The sequence below is a fragment of the Ipomoea triloba genome, chromosome 1, assembly GCF_003576645.1.
Source record: "Ipomoea triloba cultivar NCNSP0323 chromosome 1, ASM357664v1".
Classification (NCBI taxonomy): Eukaryota; Viridiplantae; Streptophyta; class Magnoliopsida; order Solanales; family Convolvulaceae; genus Ipomoea; species Ipomoea triloba.
Window position 1 is genome coordinate 27,469,601 of NC_044916.1, and position 18,591 is coordinate 27,488,191.

General features: G+C 32.9%; 2 protein-coding genes across 2 annotated transcripts; both read right to left on the minus strand.

Annotated features, from left to right (window-relative positions):
* Positions 1-3,346: 3,346 nt before the first annotated feature.
* Positions 3,347-6,920, minus strand: LOC115999394 (amino acid permease 6-like). Its single transcript, XM_031239249.1, has 6 exons — positions 6,810-6,920; positions 6,244-6,468; positions 5,942-6,035; positions 5,106-5,320; positions 4,860-5,002; positions 3,347-4,071 (listed from the first exon to the last, which is right to left on the minus strand). The coding sequence occupies exons 1-6, from the start codon at positions 6,892-6,894 to the stop codon at positions 3,415-3,417; spliced, it is 1,419 nt and encodes a 472-aa protein (XP_031095109.1). The 5' UTR covers positions 6,895-6,920; the 3' UTR covers positions 3,347-3,414.
* A 3,729-nt stretch (positions 6,921-10,649) lies between these two features.
* LOC115995655 (amino acid permease 6-like) lies at positions 10,650-14,545 on the minus strand. The gene is made up of 5 exons (XM_031234759.1): positions 14,280-14,545; positions 13,652-13,745; positions 12,216-12,430; positions 11,969-12,111; positions 10,650-11,346 (listed from the first exon to the last, which is right to left on the minus strand). The coding sequence occupies exons 1-5, from the start codon at positions 14,302-14,304 to the stop codon at positions 10,699-10,701; spliced, it is 1,125 nt and encodes a 374-aa protein (XP_031090619.1). The 5' UTR covers positions 14,305-14,545; the 3' UTR covers positions 10,650-10,698.
* Positions 14,546-18,591: the final 4,046 nt, after the last annotated feature.

The window sequence follows — 18,591 nt, forward strand, 5'->3', positions numbered from 1 at the left end:
AGATTTTTCATTTTTAAAAGCATTTTAATAACTTTCAAATGACTTGTTAGGAACCTGACTCTCGTATAATACACTTAAAACTTAGCACAAATAAAGAAATGCATGATCATTGTATTTAGGTGTATGAAACACACTATCCTAACAAGTTTTTATTTTTTTAATAAGCAAAAAAGTAATAAAATTAAAACTTTTAAGATTTTTTTACACACTATCCTATCTCAAAAGTTTTAATTTATTACATTTGTTGCTTATTAAAAAAAAAAAAAACTTGTTAGGACAGTGTGTTTCATACACCTAAATACAATGATCATGCATTTCTTTATTTGTGCTAAGTTTTAAGTGTATTATACGAGAGTCAGGTTCCTAACAAGTCATTTGAAAGTTATTAAAATGCTTTTAAAAATGAAAAATCTTGAAAATAATTAGGCTAAGAAGTGAAAAATAATGTTGTAAAAGTGGTTTTGATATAAGAAGAATAATAAAATGTGAATTTCCTATTTTACCCCTCAAATTTTGAATATTTTTTAATTTTTTCGTCAAATTTAATGTCCAGGGACTAAACTCGCCACTTTGTGAATAACTGAGGGACTAAACTCGTATACAACATAACTTAGGGACTGAGTCTACACTACCCCTATAACTCAGGGACTAAATATGCCATTTTCCCTATATTAATTAATATTAATTAATAATAGTTATTATTTCACTAAAATAACTTTTTAAGAGCAATGAAGTATTAAAAAAATTCTTTAAAAAACAGGTAAATATTAATGTAAATGAACTTGTTTGGTAAATAACATTTTAATCAAAAGTTACTGGCGATAAGGATTAATTCCTCTTTGTATTCAAGCGTATAACAATGTATGTAAAGTATTAAGATGATTGGAGAATTTAACCCAAAAGAAGCCATTTCATTCATGAGTAAATCACCTATTTGGTCCCTTAATTGTTTACGAACTGTCAATGTAGTCTATTAATTTTGTATACATCAATTTAGTCCCCGAAATTAATTATTTTTAGTCATATAACTCCATCCGGCCGTATTCTGGTGAGGACTTAGATTAAGAGGGGGTAATTTGGTCATTTTGTGATTTACCCATACGCACACAAAATGGGAATGAACGATGGAGAAAAAAGAAAAAAAATTGATTTCTTCGTTCCCAAAAATCTCATCTCATTTGCTCTAAAATTCTAGAGAGAGAAAGTAGGTTTATCTCTCCGCGAACTACAAACCTATTTCCGGTTGTGTTTCTCTCACTATACGTATAGCCGAATGGTGTATGTAAACCCTAATTAAGAAAGGAGATTGCGAGAGTGGTGAGAGGGGGGCAGGCGATGGTGCAGAGGATGAAGCGTGGAAATCGAGGTGAAAATCAGAGGCTCGAAAACCCTAGCTTCAAGCAAAACGTTGACTCGCGGCGGGAATGCGCATGGCTCATGAGGAAGACGGTGGGAACTCGAAGCCTAACCATCACAAAACGTCGCCGCCGTAGGCGACTTAGTAGCAGCAGGTGAAGAAGCGGTAGTCGAGTTTGTCGGACGGCCAGTTGTGGTTGAACAAGGGGATGCTCAGCAAGCTCTCAACCGCTTCTCAAGAACCATGTCCAAGCAGCGGGCAATGAACTATCTTCACTCTTGCGAAGTCGTTTATGGCATCGACGCACAATCGGTCGCTACGCTCCTGGATGTCGAAAACAGAGTGCTAGCATAGTGTAAAAAGTGTAAGATTGTTCATACTAAATGAAAATAGGCTGGAGAAAGAGAGAAAAAACACTAAATTCGAAAGTCAATTCCGTGTTTTGATCGTATTTGATCTCCCTATGCTAAAGATAGTGGTATTTGCTGCGACCCCAAACTGAATTCAGAAGAAAAAACAACAGACATATGAGGAACGAATAGGAAAAAGCCCACCCAAAACTGATGGCATTTCGACCCTCCGAATTTGACTGAAGCTAAGTGGTGGTGTAAGCTCAGTGGGAAGCTGGTTCAATCGATTAAGAGGGAGGGAGGATTGAAGACACAAAATGACCAAATTACCCCTGCTTAATCGGAGTCCTTACTGGAATACGGTCGGATGGAGTTATTTGACCAAAAATAATTAATTTCTGGGACTAAATTGATGAATACGGAGTTAATGGACTACATTGACAGTTCGCAAACAATTGAGGGACCAAATAGGTGATTTACTCTTTTATTCATTGTTCTTCAATAACCTAGAGAGTCTAGAGAGAATCTCCTATTAGGTCTAGTTTAAGAGGAGGAGAGAAGGGAAAAAGCCCTCTCAAATGAAGGACTAAGGTCGGAGAGAAGGGAAAAAGCCCTCTCAAATGAAGGACTAAGGTCCTTTAGAAGGGAAAAAGCCCTCTCAAATGAAGGACTAAGGTCCTTTATATAGGCCTAATAGTTGATTCGTTGACTTTGACTTGACCCGAACCATTTGACTTCGACCTGACAATAAACTTCGACCTGACAATAAACGAGAGCGTGGACGTATAGGTAAGTAAAATCGGGAGAGAAGGGAAAAAGCCCTCTCAAATGAAGGACTAAGGTCGGAGAGAAGGGAAAAAGCCCTCTCAAATGAAGGACTAAGGTCCTTTAGAAGGGAAAAAGCCCTCTCAAATGAAGGACTAAGGTCCTTTATATAGGCCTAATAGTTGATTCGTTGACTTTGACTTGACCCGAACCATTTGACTTCAACTTGACAATAAACGAGAGCGTGGACGTATAGGTAAGTAAAATCGGGAAATATTCCTTAACCTACCTACTGAAGCACAAAGAGTCAACAGATGCCTTTACTAAGGCTCGAACCCACTCCCTTCCACATGGGAGTGTACACCGGATGCCGCTTGACCACAAGGCCTTTGGCATCGGGAAATATTCATATCAAGGGGATTTCACCAGCTTCAATTTTATCAAGTCAAACTACAATGATGATGATTCAATACTCTGATCTAGAATTAAATTTGGTAACTTTAAAATCAATGACTAAAATTATAAATGAGTGATACTAAATGCGAAATTAACTATAAATTTTACTTATATTCTCATATTTTATAAGTTGAAATAATTTTATTTTTCTTTTAATTCACACCTTCGTTAAGAAACACAACAACAACAACAACAAAACCAGGTAATTAATTTTGAATCCGGTAATAGGATTCAAAACCCATCAGCCAAATTAGTTTTCAATATTTTTTAATTTAGAGGCACATTCTTACTTGATTGAAACATTTTTTAGGTAAAAATTCACACCAAACATAAACTTTCCTGATTACCAAATAATTTCTGAAGATGCATGCTAACTTGCATCATGATTAAAGCTAAGGACTAAGGTACAGAACCAAAATACCAAATTAATTTATATTGTTAAAAGTTAAAACAACTATTCCGTACAATAATACGAAAATGTGAAGTTCAAGATTCCACGTGAAAGGGCTGGAAGGTCTTGACAGATTGGATAAGACCACGTATAGACCCAGCAGAAGCTACGACTGAGATAATGAAGCAAACCACACTCAAAATCTGGAGCCAAACCCAAGTGAAAGACAACCTGCGAATCTTTGCCCTCGCAATGTACATCTCAATTGGGAAGTAAACGGTTAACGGCCAGAAGGCGGCGGCTCCTATGAGACCCACGAAGTCGTTGAAAAACGGCAACAACATAGAAACAAAGGTTGTAACCACCACGTACGCGCTTCTCCACACTAATCGGAACGCGCTGAAACTCAGAGCCGGAAGAGCTGGAACAACCTTAATCGTCGATTCATGATTCACAAATCTACTCTCCGGCCACTTCCTCTTGCACTGCTCCTCCACGAACGCGAATAACGGCTGCGTGAATACCTGGTATGCTCCCAGGAGGTGTACGATGATGCAGACGTTGGCGAGGTCGATGAGCCAGAAGGGGTCGTAGAAACCGAATCCGGTTAAGAAATTCGAGGGCGCATCGTTCCCGAACGCCGCGTATCCCAGCACGCCGCACAGCATGTAAAAGACTGTGGATATCGCTATTCCGGCGAAGGTGGCTTGTTTCATAACCTTATTCTCCCTTGGAGAAGCTTTTATGGTATCCTGCATATATACATCGTTTGACAATTGTTATACCATGGACCAACCAAGTGTACACAGTCTTAAACTACATTGGATTCTGTATTTTTAGTATTGGAATAGTGAATTTTCAGAATGTAAATTGTGTTTCTAAATCAAAACACATTATAGTGTACAAAATTTTATAGAGATTAAATTGCATATTTTAGTATGAGAATTGATAGTAGTATTTGAAAAGAACTTGTAAAATACAAAACCAAGGTAATTAATTACATATATGTTAGCATTGTGTGTTCGTAGTATACAAATTGTGAATTTTTAAAAAGTAAATTATAGACATTTAATATGTAAATTAAATTGTGTATGAATCCACCTTGCAAGGTAAATCCAGATCCATAGAATAATTTTCCATCGTTTGACCAACACCTACTAATGAATCATAGAATTGGCCTGGGTAATAATTAAGAATAAAAAAAATTGCAGTTTTCATCCCTAAATTTCGTCCATAATTATTAACCATGCTCGCTTTTTGCTTTAAGCTATCATCAATATTGCACTTTTTGTCATTTTATTTACTTTTCATATTCAGTTTTCATCCCTAAGTTATATTAACCAAATTTCGTCCCTAAGCTATATTAATCAAATTCCGTCCCTAATGTTTTGTTAGTAAATGAACGAAAAGTGCAACGCCAATGATAGTTTAAGGATGAAAAGTGATCACGAGCAACAATTAAGGACGAATTCTACTATTATCATATAACTTAGAGATGAAAAGTAAAATTTTTGTTTAAAAATATATAAATAATATTTACCTGAATTTCCACAAGAATATTAGAGAAAGAATAGGCAAAAGCAATGTCTCCAAGTGCAGCAAAGGTGTTCCACATCTTGTCTGCACTTGACAAGTCTGCTCCAATTGGCTGACCCATTAAGCTAGTCTTGACATGCCCTCCTCCTAAAACAACATTATATTTTTGCCGTAAAAATTTTTAAGCTAAGGAAAGTTAGTTATCCATTGCCTATATATATATATATATGTTTGCAATATAATTACGTACTTGCGATTCTGTCAATGGAGAGGCCAAGCCCAATGGAAGAATAAGTAAAAGACATGATAGCCGCAATGAGTGACAAAAAGGAGAGCTTATGAAAGTTTGGGATTTGGCTTAGAATAATCTGAGCAACTCCGAAGAGGATTATGTAAGTATTGTTTGTATGCTTGCAATCAGCACCATGCCCATACTTATGGTAGCAATTCGATTTCGAGATTGCGCTGCACATATATTCCATTTTAATCACATTTTCGTAAATACATAATTAAGAGTTAATTCAAAAAATGATCCGTACCATTTAGTAATGACATTTATCAATTTTACTATTGATTTTGTTTCGGATTTGGTCCTTCACCTAAATTTTCATTTGATACAGCATGCATTAAATTTAAAAGTTATATTGGATTTGGTCCTTCACCTAAATTTTCATTTGATACAGCATGCATTAAATTTAAAAGTTAAAATATAATGTAAAAATTGTCTTGTTACTGATATGGCAAATTAGATTCACAAACTAGCTAGGTTCATGGGCATCCGGTGTCCCGTTTAACACTCTCACATGGATAATGGGAGTGGGTTCGAGCCTCAGTGAAGGCATACTCAAAAAAAAACTAGCTTTGCTAATTTGGATCAGACCAGACTATTGATAAGTTTTTACCTCAAAACACCCTTAAATATGTTTAATTCTGCTAATCAATTTTTACATTCTTACATTTAAATTTAATGCTTATTAAACAAATATTTAACCTGATAACTAAATTTAAAATAAAATCAATAATAGTCATGAAATTGAAAATAGATTATGAAAATTATACATTGGCTGTTGTCAATTATATTATTACCTCATGCTGAGGGCTGTGGTGATGGTGTAACTAATGCCAGTTCCAACAAGATTGCTGTGCTGCGCTGTTCCACACACCTTCACATTTGATCCTCCTGCGCCACTTCATTATTAACAGACATATATATATGTTTTCAAAAAAAAAAAAAAAAAACAGACATATATATATATATAATCAAGAAGAAACTGTACTGTACAGTTTTAGTTTTAATTTCAGTGACAAATAATCCAATGAATATAATTCAATTAAGGAGGCAATATAATATAATATACAATAATGTAATATAATAACGGCGGGCGTACCTAGGTGAGCGGTAACGGCATCCATATAAGTGTAGTTTCTTTTACCGTCGGGGTAACGGTAACAGTCGGCCAGCAAGACGGAGGTGAACCAAGTGATGACGGCGAACACCAACAGAGAAACGGGTCCGGCGACCCAACCCAACTGTGCAAATGCCCAAGCCAGAGATAGCACGCCCGACCCGATTACCCCCGTTATGATATGGGCGGTTGTACTTATGAATGTGCCTCCATAGCCATAACCAAGTCACCGTGTAACAACCTTACCTTAGCTTATTATCAAATTTAGAAAATACTAGCGTATAGTATCCACCATTCCCAGGTAGGGAAATTTTGATACTCCATAAAAATCTCATATATATGAATGAATCTTTTTACATAAAAATCATTTCTTCTAAATCTGGTTCATATAATTAAGCTCTTTAAAAACCGAAGAATATAAATAAATTAAAGCAGAGAACGCAAAGCCCACGGGTAAAAACAATAATTATTTGAGGGAAATAAAATTGGGATTTCTAAACTTTTTCTTGTAATTTTGATTTTATATATGTTTGGGTATATATACATACCAGTTCTTTTTTGAAGACCATCGTCGTCAAGCTTTGCATCACCATAGCTCCGCTCTTCTGTGCTAAAGCTTGAGCCTCTTTCCATCTCTGCTATTCTCTCTCTCTCTCTCTGTTTCAGTACTGATTAAGTTGAGAGATGTGTAAATGTTCGGTGGAGAGAATCCAGACGGTAGAGTGCATGCTATATTTATTGGCATTTAAATCTGACCCAAAGTTGGTCAAGCCAACATGGGAAATACGCAAATTAAAATAGGTTTTTTTTTTTTCTTTCTATTTTAAGACAAAAGGAGACTGGAATAACCGTATGGAGCTGTGTATTGATTAAATCTCGTCTTATGATTCTAGTAAAAAAAAGAATCATGAGAGTTATATTTGTAGTAAATTGTTGTTATCAAATCAACAATCTAATCTAGAAATGTCTGTAAATTATTGTGTAGACTTGGGTCTACCTTACAAGTTATACCAAAATTCAAACTACACAATTTACATACTAAATGTTTACAATTTAAATTGTAAATATTCAGTATGTAAATTGTATATTTTAAACACGGGTACAAGGTGGACCCCAGTTCATAGTATAACTACTGAGAAGTGTCAAAGTTGGTTGAAGCACACTAGTTAGCCCTAAATCACGTACCCAAAGGTAAGGTGGGTTAGGGCCTAAGATTTTTAGTCCGTACGGGTTAGCAGGCTAACTCGTGAGCTTCCTATAAATAAATAAATAAATTATATACATAACATTAAAAAAATAAAATTTCCGTTTATTTATATTTTACTTTTTGAAGTTGGGGTGTGAGGGCCGTACGTGAACCCATATGAGGTGGGCTAGGATTGAAGAATTCTAATTTGTAGGCTTAGCGGGCTGGCACGCAAAAGCTAACAAAAATTTTAACCCGCAATGAGGCAGGTCTAATGGGACAAGTCAGGTTACATTGACACACTAATATGATCAACTTTGTTGGGATTGATAAGTCTTATTTTTAATTTTATGTGCATTAAGCTTTATTTTTATGGAATATAAAAGACTATTATTATATATGAATTTACTAATTACTACAGAGTGAATGGAAATAGATATACCATGTGCATGTAGTTTAATTTATTATTTATATACATTAAGGTTTAGATTTATGATCATATACAACAAATATTATAAACAAGGTATATGATGAATGTTATTAAACAAGCAACAGTGCCAAATAGCTCCATCTAATTGGACACATTTACTTTTAAAATTATGTTCGCTTAGCATTTTCTCCAGGTTTCTATTAGGTAACCCTTCCATAATGCCGGCATAAAATTTAAATAAAAATAATTTGATAACTTGTTATATTGTTGACACATTCAAACCCAGAGAAAATCGCTATTCTCTCCCTCCTCATCCTTATTATCACCATCATATCATCGCGATGTACAATATTCATACTGATGATGGAGTGATGGACTACTACTTGTGTAAATTGTATCATTTAAAAACTAATTAGTGTTTTAATTATTATCAAATATGTAATGATTAATTGTTAGTTTGATAAAATTTATTTATAAATGTATTATATGGTTATTAATTGCAAATTTAATAAAAGATTTTTTATATAAAATGTGCAGCATAATATAAAAATTTAATCATGTAAACAATCGATAATTGTTTATTTAAATTAAAGTACATTAAAATATAAAATTTAATTTACTTCTATTCTCATATTTCATAAGTTGAGATAATTTTATTTTCATTTACACCATTGAATATAAATTAAAACAAAATGAGAATTGTTTTTTTTTAAGTAGAAAAAAATTGAGGGAGAGTGTAGAGATCTAATAGGGGAGTGTTGAGAATAATCAAGATAGGATCAAGAAGTAAAATAGAAAATGAAAATTATAAAATTTGCATAACTTGGTAGTGTGCTTATGTCTATAGGATGAAACAATATTTGAAAAGAAAAATTTCTAATGATTAAACATCCAAAACTAAAAGTATCATATTTATATATAATCCTAACAATATATTTATAAAATTACCCATATATCATATTGTGAGAGCGCAGCTCTGCAACTTTATGCTCTAATATCCGTCATCTCTTTAACATATGAGCAATACATAATAGGAAGGAAATAAAGCGTGGATTAATGTAAAGCAAGTAGTACACTTCAAAAACAGTTAAATATTAATGTAAATGAACTTGTTTGCTAAATAATATTTTAATCAAAGCTAGGGGATTTGACCGGCTGCAATTTTATCAAGTCAAACTACAATGATGATTCAATACTCTAGAATTAAATTTGGTAACTTTAAAGTTAATGACTAAAATTGTAAATGAGTGATACTAAATGCGAAATTAACTATAAATTTTACTTATATTCTCATATGTTATAAGTTGAAATAATTTTATTTTTCTTTTAATTTAACATTCGATAAGAAACTAAACAAAATAAGAATTACTATATTGTAATAGAGTCAATAGTACTAAAAAAACAAATTAAGAATTAAGAAAAAATTAAAATTAAATAAGAGCATGGTCTTCCGGTAAAAAATAAAAATGATCTTTCCAAACGAAATGTTCTCTTTTAATATAACTAGTATTTTCACCCGTGCGATCCACTGCACGTAATTGATTCATTATAATATATTAAGAATATTTGGTTCATACGATATCTTAAGATACACTTACATTTTGATATTCACTTATTCCGTAAGTATAACTATATTAGAGAAAAATTCACCAATAATGAAATAAGCACTTCATAGTTTCTTAGTTGACCGTAGAGCGTTAATATTCTCTAGACAAATAACAGTGCATCAACCAGAGCCTTAAAGAATTTTTCCTTGTTTTGAGAAATAACAGAAAAGAATAGAAAATATTTTACTCAAAATTATAAATTACTGATTCTTTGTCCCTTTTTTCATAATTTATTTATATTCATATCCATTACATTAATTAGTATTTTTATGAACATTATGGCAGCTTGAATTCTGGATCCTTCTTCTTCTTCTTCTTGTACAAATTACACAAACCGTAATTGTATAACAGTGTTTTGGGAGTTAAAATTGGGAATTTTATTTTTATTAATAGTATAGATTTAATTTCAAAAGAAAAAACATAGGGGTTGTTTAGTAACTTGGAAAAATGGAAGATTTTCCAAAAAAATGGAGAAGTGGAAAAATGGAAAAAGGAAAACTTGTTTACTAAAATCAATTCTCCAAAATGATTTTCCACCTCTATTCTTCCATTTCTATACAAATTTGGAGAGAGCCAAAATGGACTTCCCATTCTCCCAAATGGGAAATACACGGGTGAACAGTAATTCATTGGCCTTGAAGCCCCAGGTTCGAATCCTGCTAGGCATGGCCTTATAAAGCCAATTTCTTTTCTTCTTCTTCTTGCGCACGCACAACTCTTTATTATCCTATTTTTTTTCCTTTTCTTCTTCTTGCAGCGCACAGATCATCATCATCTTATTATTAATATTAATATTAATTGTTATTATTATTATTATTATTATTATTATTATTATTATTATTATCTTTGTTGTATAAATATACAAATGTTATATAGGATGATTGTATTTAATGAAGTTTTGAGTATTTTGTTTTGTAATCAAACTATGTACTAAAACTAAAGAAATGAAAAAATTGGAGAAATGGAGAAGGAGAATTGGAAAATTGGAAAACTGGAAGAATGGAGAAGGAAAAATGGAAAACTAGATAAATGGAAAATTGAAAATGGAAAAACAGAAAAATGAAGTAAACGACCCCATAAACTTTACTGATTACCAAATAATTTCTGAAGATGCATGCTAACTTGCATCATGATTAAAGGTAGAGAACCAAAATATCAAATTAAATTATATTGTTAAAACAACTACTCCGTACAATAATACGAAAATATGAAGTTCAAGATTCAACCTGAAAGGGCTGGAAGGCCTTGACAGATTGGATAAGACCACGTATAGACCCAGCAGCAGCTAAGACTGAAATAATGAAGCAAATCATACTCAAAATCTGGAGCCAAACCCAAGTGAAAGACAACCTGCGAATCTTTGCCCTCGCAATGTACATCTCAATTGGGAAGTAAACGGTTAACGGCCAGAAGGCGACGGCTCCTATGAGACCCACCACCTCGTTGAAAAACGGCAACAACATAGAAACAAAGGTTGTAACCACCACGTACGCGCTTCTCCACACTAATCGGAACGCGCTGAAATTCAGCGCCGGAAGAGCTGGAATCGCGGATTCGTGATTCACAAATCTACTCTCCGGCCACTTCCTCTTGCACTGCGCCTCCAAGAACGCGAATAGCGGCTGCGTGAAAACCTGGTAGGCTCCTAGGAGGTGTACGATGATGCAGACGTTGGCCAGGTCGATGAGCCAGAAGGGGTCGTAGAAACCGAATCCGGTTAAGAAATTCGAGGGCGCGTCGTTCCCGAACGCCGCGTATCCCAGCACGCCGCACAGCATGTAAAAGACTGTGGATATCGCTATTCCGGTGAAGGTGGCTTGTTTCATAACCATATTCTCCTTTGGGGAAGCTTTTATGGTATCCTGCATATATACATCATATCATTTGACCAACACCTACTAATGAATCATAGAATTGGTTTGAGTGCAGGGAAAATTACACTCTTCATCCCTAAAATTCGTTTATAATTATTAGTCGTGTTCTTTTTTTGTCATAAGCAATCCGCATTTTTCGTCATTTTATAGTTCACTTTTCATCACCAAAATCATCCACATTAGTTAATTTTGGACCAGTTTTTTAGATTTTGTGAGTGATGTGTATGAGGGAGAATACGTGAGCTCTCCATCCAAATGTTGGTTTATGGTGGTACTCGTAGGAGAGAAAAAGATGAAGGAAAAGACGCACTGGCATGGGTGGGGTGCAAATCTAAGTTTTTCCTTTTTTTTTTTTTTAAATTTATTTTTTCTTTTTTCCTTCTCGTTCTCTCGTCTTTCCTACTGGACACCTAAAAAATCACCCCAAAAACCTCAGTATTGAGGATGTCCTAATGTTTTGTTAGTAAATGAACGAAAAGTGCATCATCAATAATAACTTAAAGGACGAAAAGTGATCACGAACAACAACTATAGATGAATTTTACAATTACCGTATAGTTTAGAAACAAAATATGCAATTTTTATTTTAAAATATATAAATAATGTTTACCTGAATTTCCACAAGAATAGGAGAGAAAGAATAGGCAAAAGCCATGTTTCCGAGTGCAGTAAAGCTGTTCCAGATCTTGTCTGCACTTGACAAGTCCGCTCCAATTGGCTTCCCTATTAAGCTAGTCTTGACATGCCCTCCTCCTAAAACAACATTATATTTTTGCTGTAAAAATCTTTAATCTAAGGAAAGTTAGTTATCCTTTGCCTATATATATATATATGTTGGCAATATAATTACTACGTACTTGCGATTCTGTCAATGGAAAGGCCAAGCCCAATGGAAGAATAAGCAAAAGACATGACAGCCGCGACGAGGGATAGAAAGGAGAGCTTATGAAAGTTTGGGATTTGGCTTAGAATAATCTGAGCAACTCCGAAGAGGATTATGTAAGTATTGTTCGTATGCTGGCAATCAGCACCATGCCCATACTTATGGTAGCAATTCGATTTCGAGATTGCGCTGCACATATATTCCAGTTTGATCACATTTTTGTAAATACACATAATATCGAGTTAATTCTAAGAATGATCGACCCATTTACTAATAACATTTATCAATTTTATTATTAATTTTGTTCCATATTTGGTCCTTCACTTAAATTTTCATATAGTACAGCATGGATTAAATTTAAGAGTTAAAATATAATGTAAAAATTGTTTGGTTACTGATATGACAAATTAAATTAGACTCATAAACTAGGTTCATCGTTATTATATTACTGGGGATATGAACAGGTTGATGCATTTAGGTTTATAACAATTAACAAAACATTAGGGACGAAATTTGTAATGTTAAGCTATACTAAAGGATGAGTATGTTAGTCCACAAGAACAGGTTGATGCATTGGCATCGTTATTATATTACCGTCGCTTAATTAACAAAGCATTAGGGACGGAATTTGTAATGTTAGTATAGCTTAAGAACAAATGATGAGTACAACATGTTATTAAAAGGACAAAATTTGCGACGTCAATTATAGTTTAGGGACGAAAAATGAGCACGATCACCAATTATGGACGAATTCTACAATTATTCTATAATTTAGGGACGAAAAGTGTAATTTTTCGTAAAAAATATTTACATTTAATAAATAAAAAAGCTAATTAATAAAGAAAAATGGTTTATTTGATTATTTGATTTATTTATTTTTATTTAATGAATTTAGGTTTTTATATATATATATATATATATATATATATATATATATATATATATATATATATATATTGAGTTCATTTAATATATACATAATAGATTGTTTTTTTAAATTAGGAGGGGGGCAAAACTGTAAAATTTTTATATTATAATAATATATATACATATATAACTACTAAAAATGGGGTGGGGTTGGGGGAAGGCCCCCCTACCACAATGCGTGCCTCCGCCCCTGTATATAAGTTAATTTGGACTAAACTATTGATAAGTATGCCTTTATTCCAAAACACCCTTAAATATGTAAATTTGGAGAGGTAATTAATTTTGCTAACTAATTTTTATATTCTTACCTTTAAATTTAATGCTTATTAAACAAATATTTAATCCGAGGACCAAATTCAAAACAAAACCAATAATAGAATAGTCAAGGAACTATATATTATAGTGAAATTAAAAATTGATAGATGTTAAATTTAGACGTAACTCTATAGAAAAGTATAGATTGACTGTTCTCAATTATATTACCTCATGCTAAGGGCTGTGGTGATGGTGTAACTAATGCTGGTTCCAACAAAATTGCTGTGCTGCGCTGTTCCACACACCTTCGCGTTTGATCCTCCTGCGCCACTTCATTATCAACTTATAGTAACAGACATATTTAATCAAGAAACAAGAAATTGTTTAGGGTGTCCTTGAAAACTAAGAAAATAATTTTGATAATTTCATTTCCATTGGGTTGTGATATAGAAATGATTTTGGTGTGTTTGGTTCATTTTCTCTAAAATGAGTAGAATTGTATTAAAAATATTTTATTTTGAATATAAAAAAATATAATAATATTAAAAATAATGTTATTTATTAAAATTAAAAAAAAGTAAAATTTTTTTTATTTCGACTGAAACAAGACCTATGGTTTCAATAGGAAACTAAGGTTGTGATTGTTGTGGGAAATTAGTTTTTGGTCTATGAAAAATGACTTCCGTAAAAACAATCTTATTTTTTTCCGACACATCCAAATAATGAAAACTTGAAAAATGATTCTAGAAGTTATTTTTCAGGTTTCTAAACACACCCTTAATTTTAATTTCAGGTGACAAATAATCCAATGAATATAATTGGACAATATAATATAATATAATATAATGGGGCTTACCCAGGTGAGCGGTAACGGCATCCATGTAACTGTGGTTTCTTTTACCGTCGGGGTAACGGTAACAGTCGGCCAGCAAGACGGAGGTGTACCAAGTTATGACGGCGAACAGCAACAGAGAAACGGGTCCGGCGATCCAACCCAACTGTGCAAATGCCCAAGCCAGAGATAACACGTCCGACCCGATTACCCCCGTTATGATATGGGCGGTTGTACTTATGAATGTGCCTCCATAGCCATAACCAAGTCACCATGTAACTACCTTACCTTAGCTTATTATCAAATTTAGAAAATACTAGCGTATAGTATCCACCATTCCCAGATCAGATATATGGAGATTTTGGTACTCCATAAATAAAAATCTCATATATATGAATCTTTTTACATAAGAATCATTTCTTCTAAATCTTAGAAATCGAAAAATATAAATAAATTAAAGCTGAGAACGCAAATCCCACGGGTAAAAACAAGAATTGTTTGAGGGAAATAAAATTGGGATTTCTAAACTTTTTCTTGTAATTTTGAGTTTATATATGTTTGGGTATATATACATACCAGTTCTTTTTTGAAGACCATCGTCGTCAAGCTTTGCATCACCATAACTCCGCTCTTCTGTGCTAAAGCTTGAGCCTCTTTCCATCTCTCTCTCTCTCTCTCTCTCCAAAAGTTGGTCAAGCCAACATGGGAAATTCGCAAATTAAAATAGTTTTCTTTTTAAGACAAAGGAATCCGGAATAACTATATAAAATTGGGTATTGATTCAATCTGTCTTATGGCTCTAGTCCGAAAAAACGGATAAGAGTTAAACTTATAAATTGTAATTATCAAATTAACAAATTGATTTAGAAGTGTTAAAGTGAGTCGAATCACGTGAGTTAGCTTAAATCACCCAACGATGGGATGAGTTAGGGCTTAAGATTTTTAGCTTGCGCAAGTTGGCAGATCCGCGAGTTTCCTATAAATAATATATATATATATAGCCAGGGCCGGCCCTGGCCATGTCGGGCCAGGGCAACCGCACAGGGCCCCCAATTTTGGGGGGCCCAATTTTATTTTTTTAAAAAAATATTTTATGTATAGTTCAATATTTTTATATTTGATAAATATTTTTTTGAATGTATATATTGGTCTTAATTGTAAGTGAAAATAAAATTTTAAAAGTAATTGACATCGAAATTTAGGTGAATAAATTTGTATTTAAATATCTACCGAAATGTCACTAATTTTAAATCAAATTTTGAAATGTATGTTTTTCTTTGTTGAATTTTATGCATTATATTTAGACAAATTTTTTTATTACTTTTTCACTTTTGTCAAAAAAACAATAATTTGAAGTCTATATGGATTTGGAGACAATTACTTTATATCTTCTACTTCTATCTTTATATTTCATAGGTCTTTTCGGATTATGTTTCTTACTTTTATAAATAGATATCTCTTTGTATATTATAGTGAAATCTAAATGTTAAAATAAAAAAATTATCTTCCCCTATGTTCTTGTCTCTTTATTATTATCTTTGTGTTTTTTCGTTTTACTCTATTATATTTAATATTTAATTAGATTGCATCTCGAAACACAAATAATGAATGTCCAAATTAAATTATTAGACAGGGCCCCTATTTTTAATGGAACGGCCCTGTATATAGCCTGTGGGACCCGCGAGCCTACGTGAGGCGGGCTAGGGTTAAGAATTATACGGAGTATATAACTTGTAGGCTTGGCTACCGGCCCACAGAAGCCAATAAAAATTTCAACACGCAGTGGGGCAAGTTTAATGGGGCGAGCCAACCTGCATTGACACCACTAATATGATCAATTTGGTTGGGTTGAGTCTTATTTTAAGGCTTAGTTTCAACGATAGAGTGGATTTGACCCCAAATATTGAGAGTTTGAGTTTTAGATGAACTCATGAAGTTCAAAATATAGTACAATAAAGTCTAGGAATTTCAAGAAAAAAGTCTAGGAATTTCGATTACTAAAATGTAGGTTATTGGATTACTAAATATGTTAGCTCACGAGATTGTAAAGACATCGTTAGGGCCTTTGGAGTTGGAAGCTTATGAGTTTTTTTTTTTTCGTATTCCTCGTTTTATTTTTTGGATTGCTCGTCTGGATATTTTGATGCATTAATATATTTTGTAAAAAAATGTAGGTTATTTTTATTGCTTGATGGTGGACAATTATGGATGATTGTGTAAAGAGTAATACTATATGCGCAAATTATATCGTGGACCGTGGTCCACAGTGCATTGTGGACCGCGCATCAAAACGACGTCGTTTTGATTAATGAAAACAGACGGATGAATTCGCGCCACTCACTTTCAGTTCATATACACTGCAGTTACATTTCAACACAACTGTAGTTTCATTTTGATATAACTACAGTTTCATTCGATAATATAAAAACACAAATATGAAACTGTTATTCAGTATCTGTTCATATACACTGCAGTTACATTTCAACACAACTACAGTTACATTTCGATATAACTACAGTTTCATTCGATAATATAAAACACAAATGTGAAACTGTTATTCAGTATCTGTTCATATACACTGCAGTTACATTTCAACACAAGTACAGTTACATTTCGATATAACTACAGTTTCATTCGATAATATCAAAACAAATGTAAGGCAGTATCTTTTGAGATGAACTGTAGTGTCAATTACGGGCTCTGTCTCCACTTACTGAAACGACGTCGTTTTGTGACCACGGTCCACAATGCATTGTGGACCGCGGTCCACGCTATAAGAACTGTACTATATGTACTCCCAGTTAAATGCCAAATGTGTTCATAACGAATATTTCATGTCATATATATCGCAATTTTTTTGTTTTGTGATTTCAATTATTAATATGAAATCAAAATGGTCAAATTTTCACTTGCTCCTTTCCATAAATATTATCCTCGATTCAGAGATTATATATGGAGTGTATATTATTTAATAATATTAATTAAGTGAATATTTCCATTTATTATATATGGAGTGTATATTTCCATTTTATCCTCGATTCAGAGATTATATATGGAGTGTATATTATTTAATAATAATCATTAAGTGAATATATATTTCCATTTATTATATATGGAGTGTATATTTCCATTTATTATATTATGAAAATTACAACAATTTTAGAAAAATATAGTGAACATATATCTCAAACCTTATGGTATTATTCCATTTTATATTTTAATTTTGATATTACCAAAAGAAAATTGTTATTTTCTCTCTCTAAATTTGTAAATTTATACAATATATAAAAGTAAAATCCTCTTATTTTATTTTCCTGTCCATAATTTTGTAGTCAATTAATTAAATATTTTATTGGTCAAATTATGTAGCAAGTCATATAGAGTAAGAATGCATTTGATGAGAACTTTGTGAATTATATTTAGACTTGGTGATTGGGTTATGGATAAACACCAGTTTGAGTTGTATAACGTACTACAATGAAGTGAGTGATCATGTGAATTGTTGTGTATTTTGAAATATTTAAACTTATTGCCATTCTTTACCTTTTATATGTATGATGTTTGGATAAACTGTTATTATTCCATATTATGCTTAAAATTAAAATAGTTTAAAGACAACAAATTGTGAACTATTGTTATTGATTACAATTTACAACAACGGTTCTAAACGGTTTTCATAACAATAAATACCAACAAAGACAAGTAGTTAACATATATATATTTTTTGAGTACTACCGACTCTATTATAATGTAGTGTCTGTTCATAGCTACTTTCTCAACTGTCAATAGTCGCCGGCTCGAACCCACTCCCTCCATGTGAGAGTGTAAACCGGCAACATATATACGACAAGGGAAAAACTATTGTCTTAGTCAAGAGTTGCCTCCACTGAGGCTTGAACCCACTCCTATCATCCATGTGAGAGTGTTAATCAGGACACCAGGTGCCACTTGACCACAAGGTCTTTGGCCGATAATAAAACTATTGTCTTTAACATAAAAGACAATAATTAACCCAGTGGGGTAGCTCAAGTGGCAAGTGAGATTTCTTTGTGGGGAGAAATTTTGGGAGAACCTGGGTTCAATTATCGCAAGTGACGATACCCCCTGGGCCGGAGAGAAAGACCCTATAAATTTACCAAAAAAAAATAAAATTTGTCACATTAAAGACACGAGTTATAAGTTATTTTTATAAACAAATTAAAAAACAATAGTTAAAATTATTTGTCTTTGATCGAGTCTTTAACAACACCGACTTCAACAATTGTCTAAAGACAATGGTTTTTAACGGTGAATCTCGGTTTCAACAACAATCTAAAGATAATAGATTTAAAAAAAA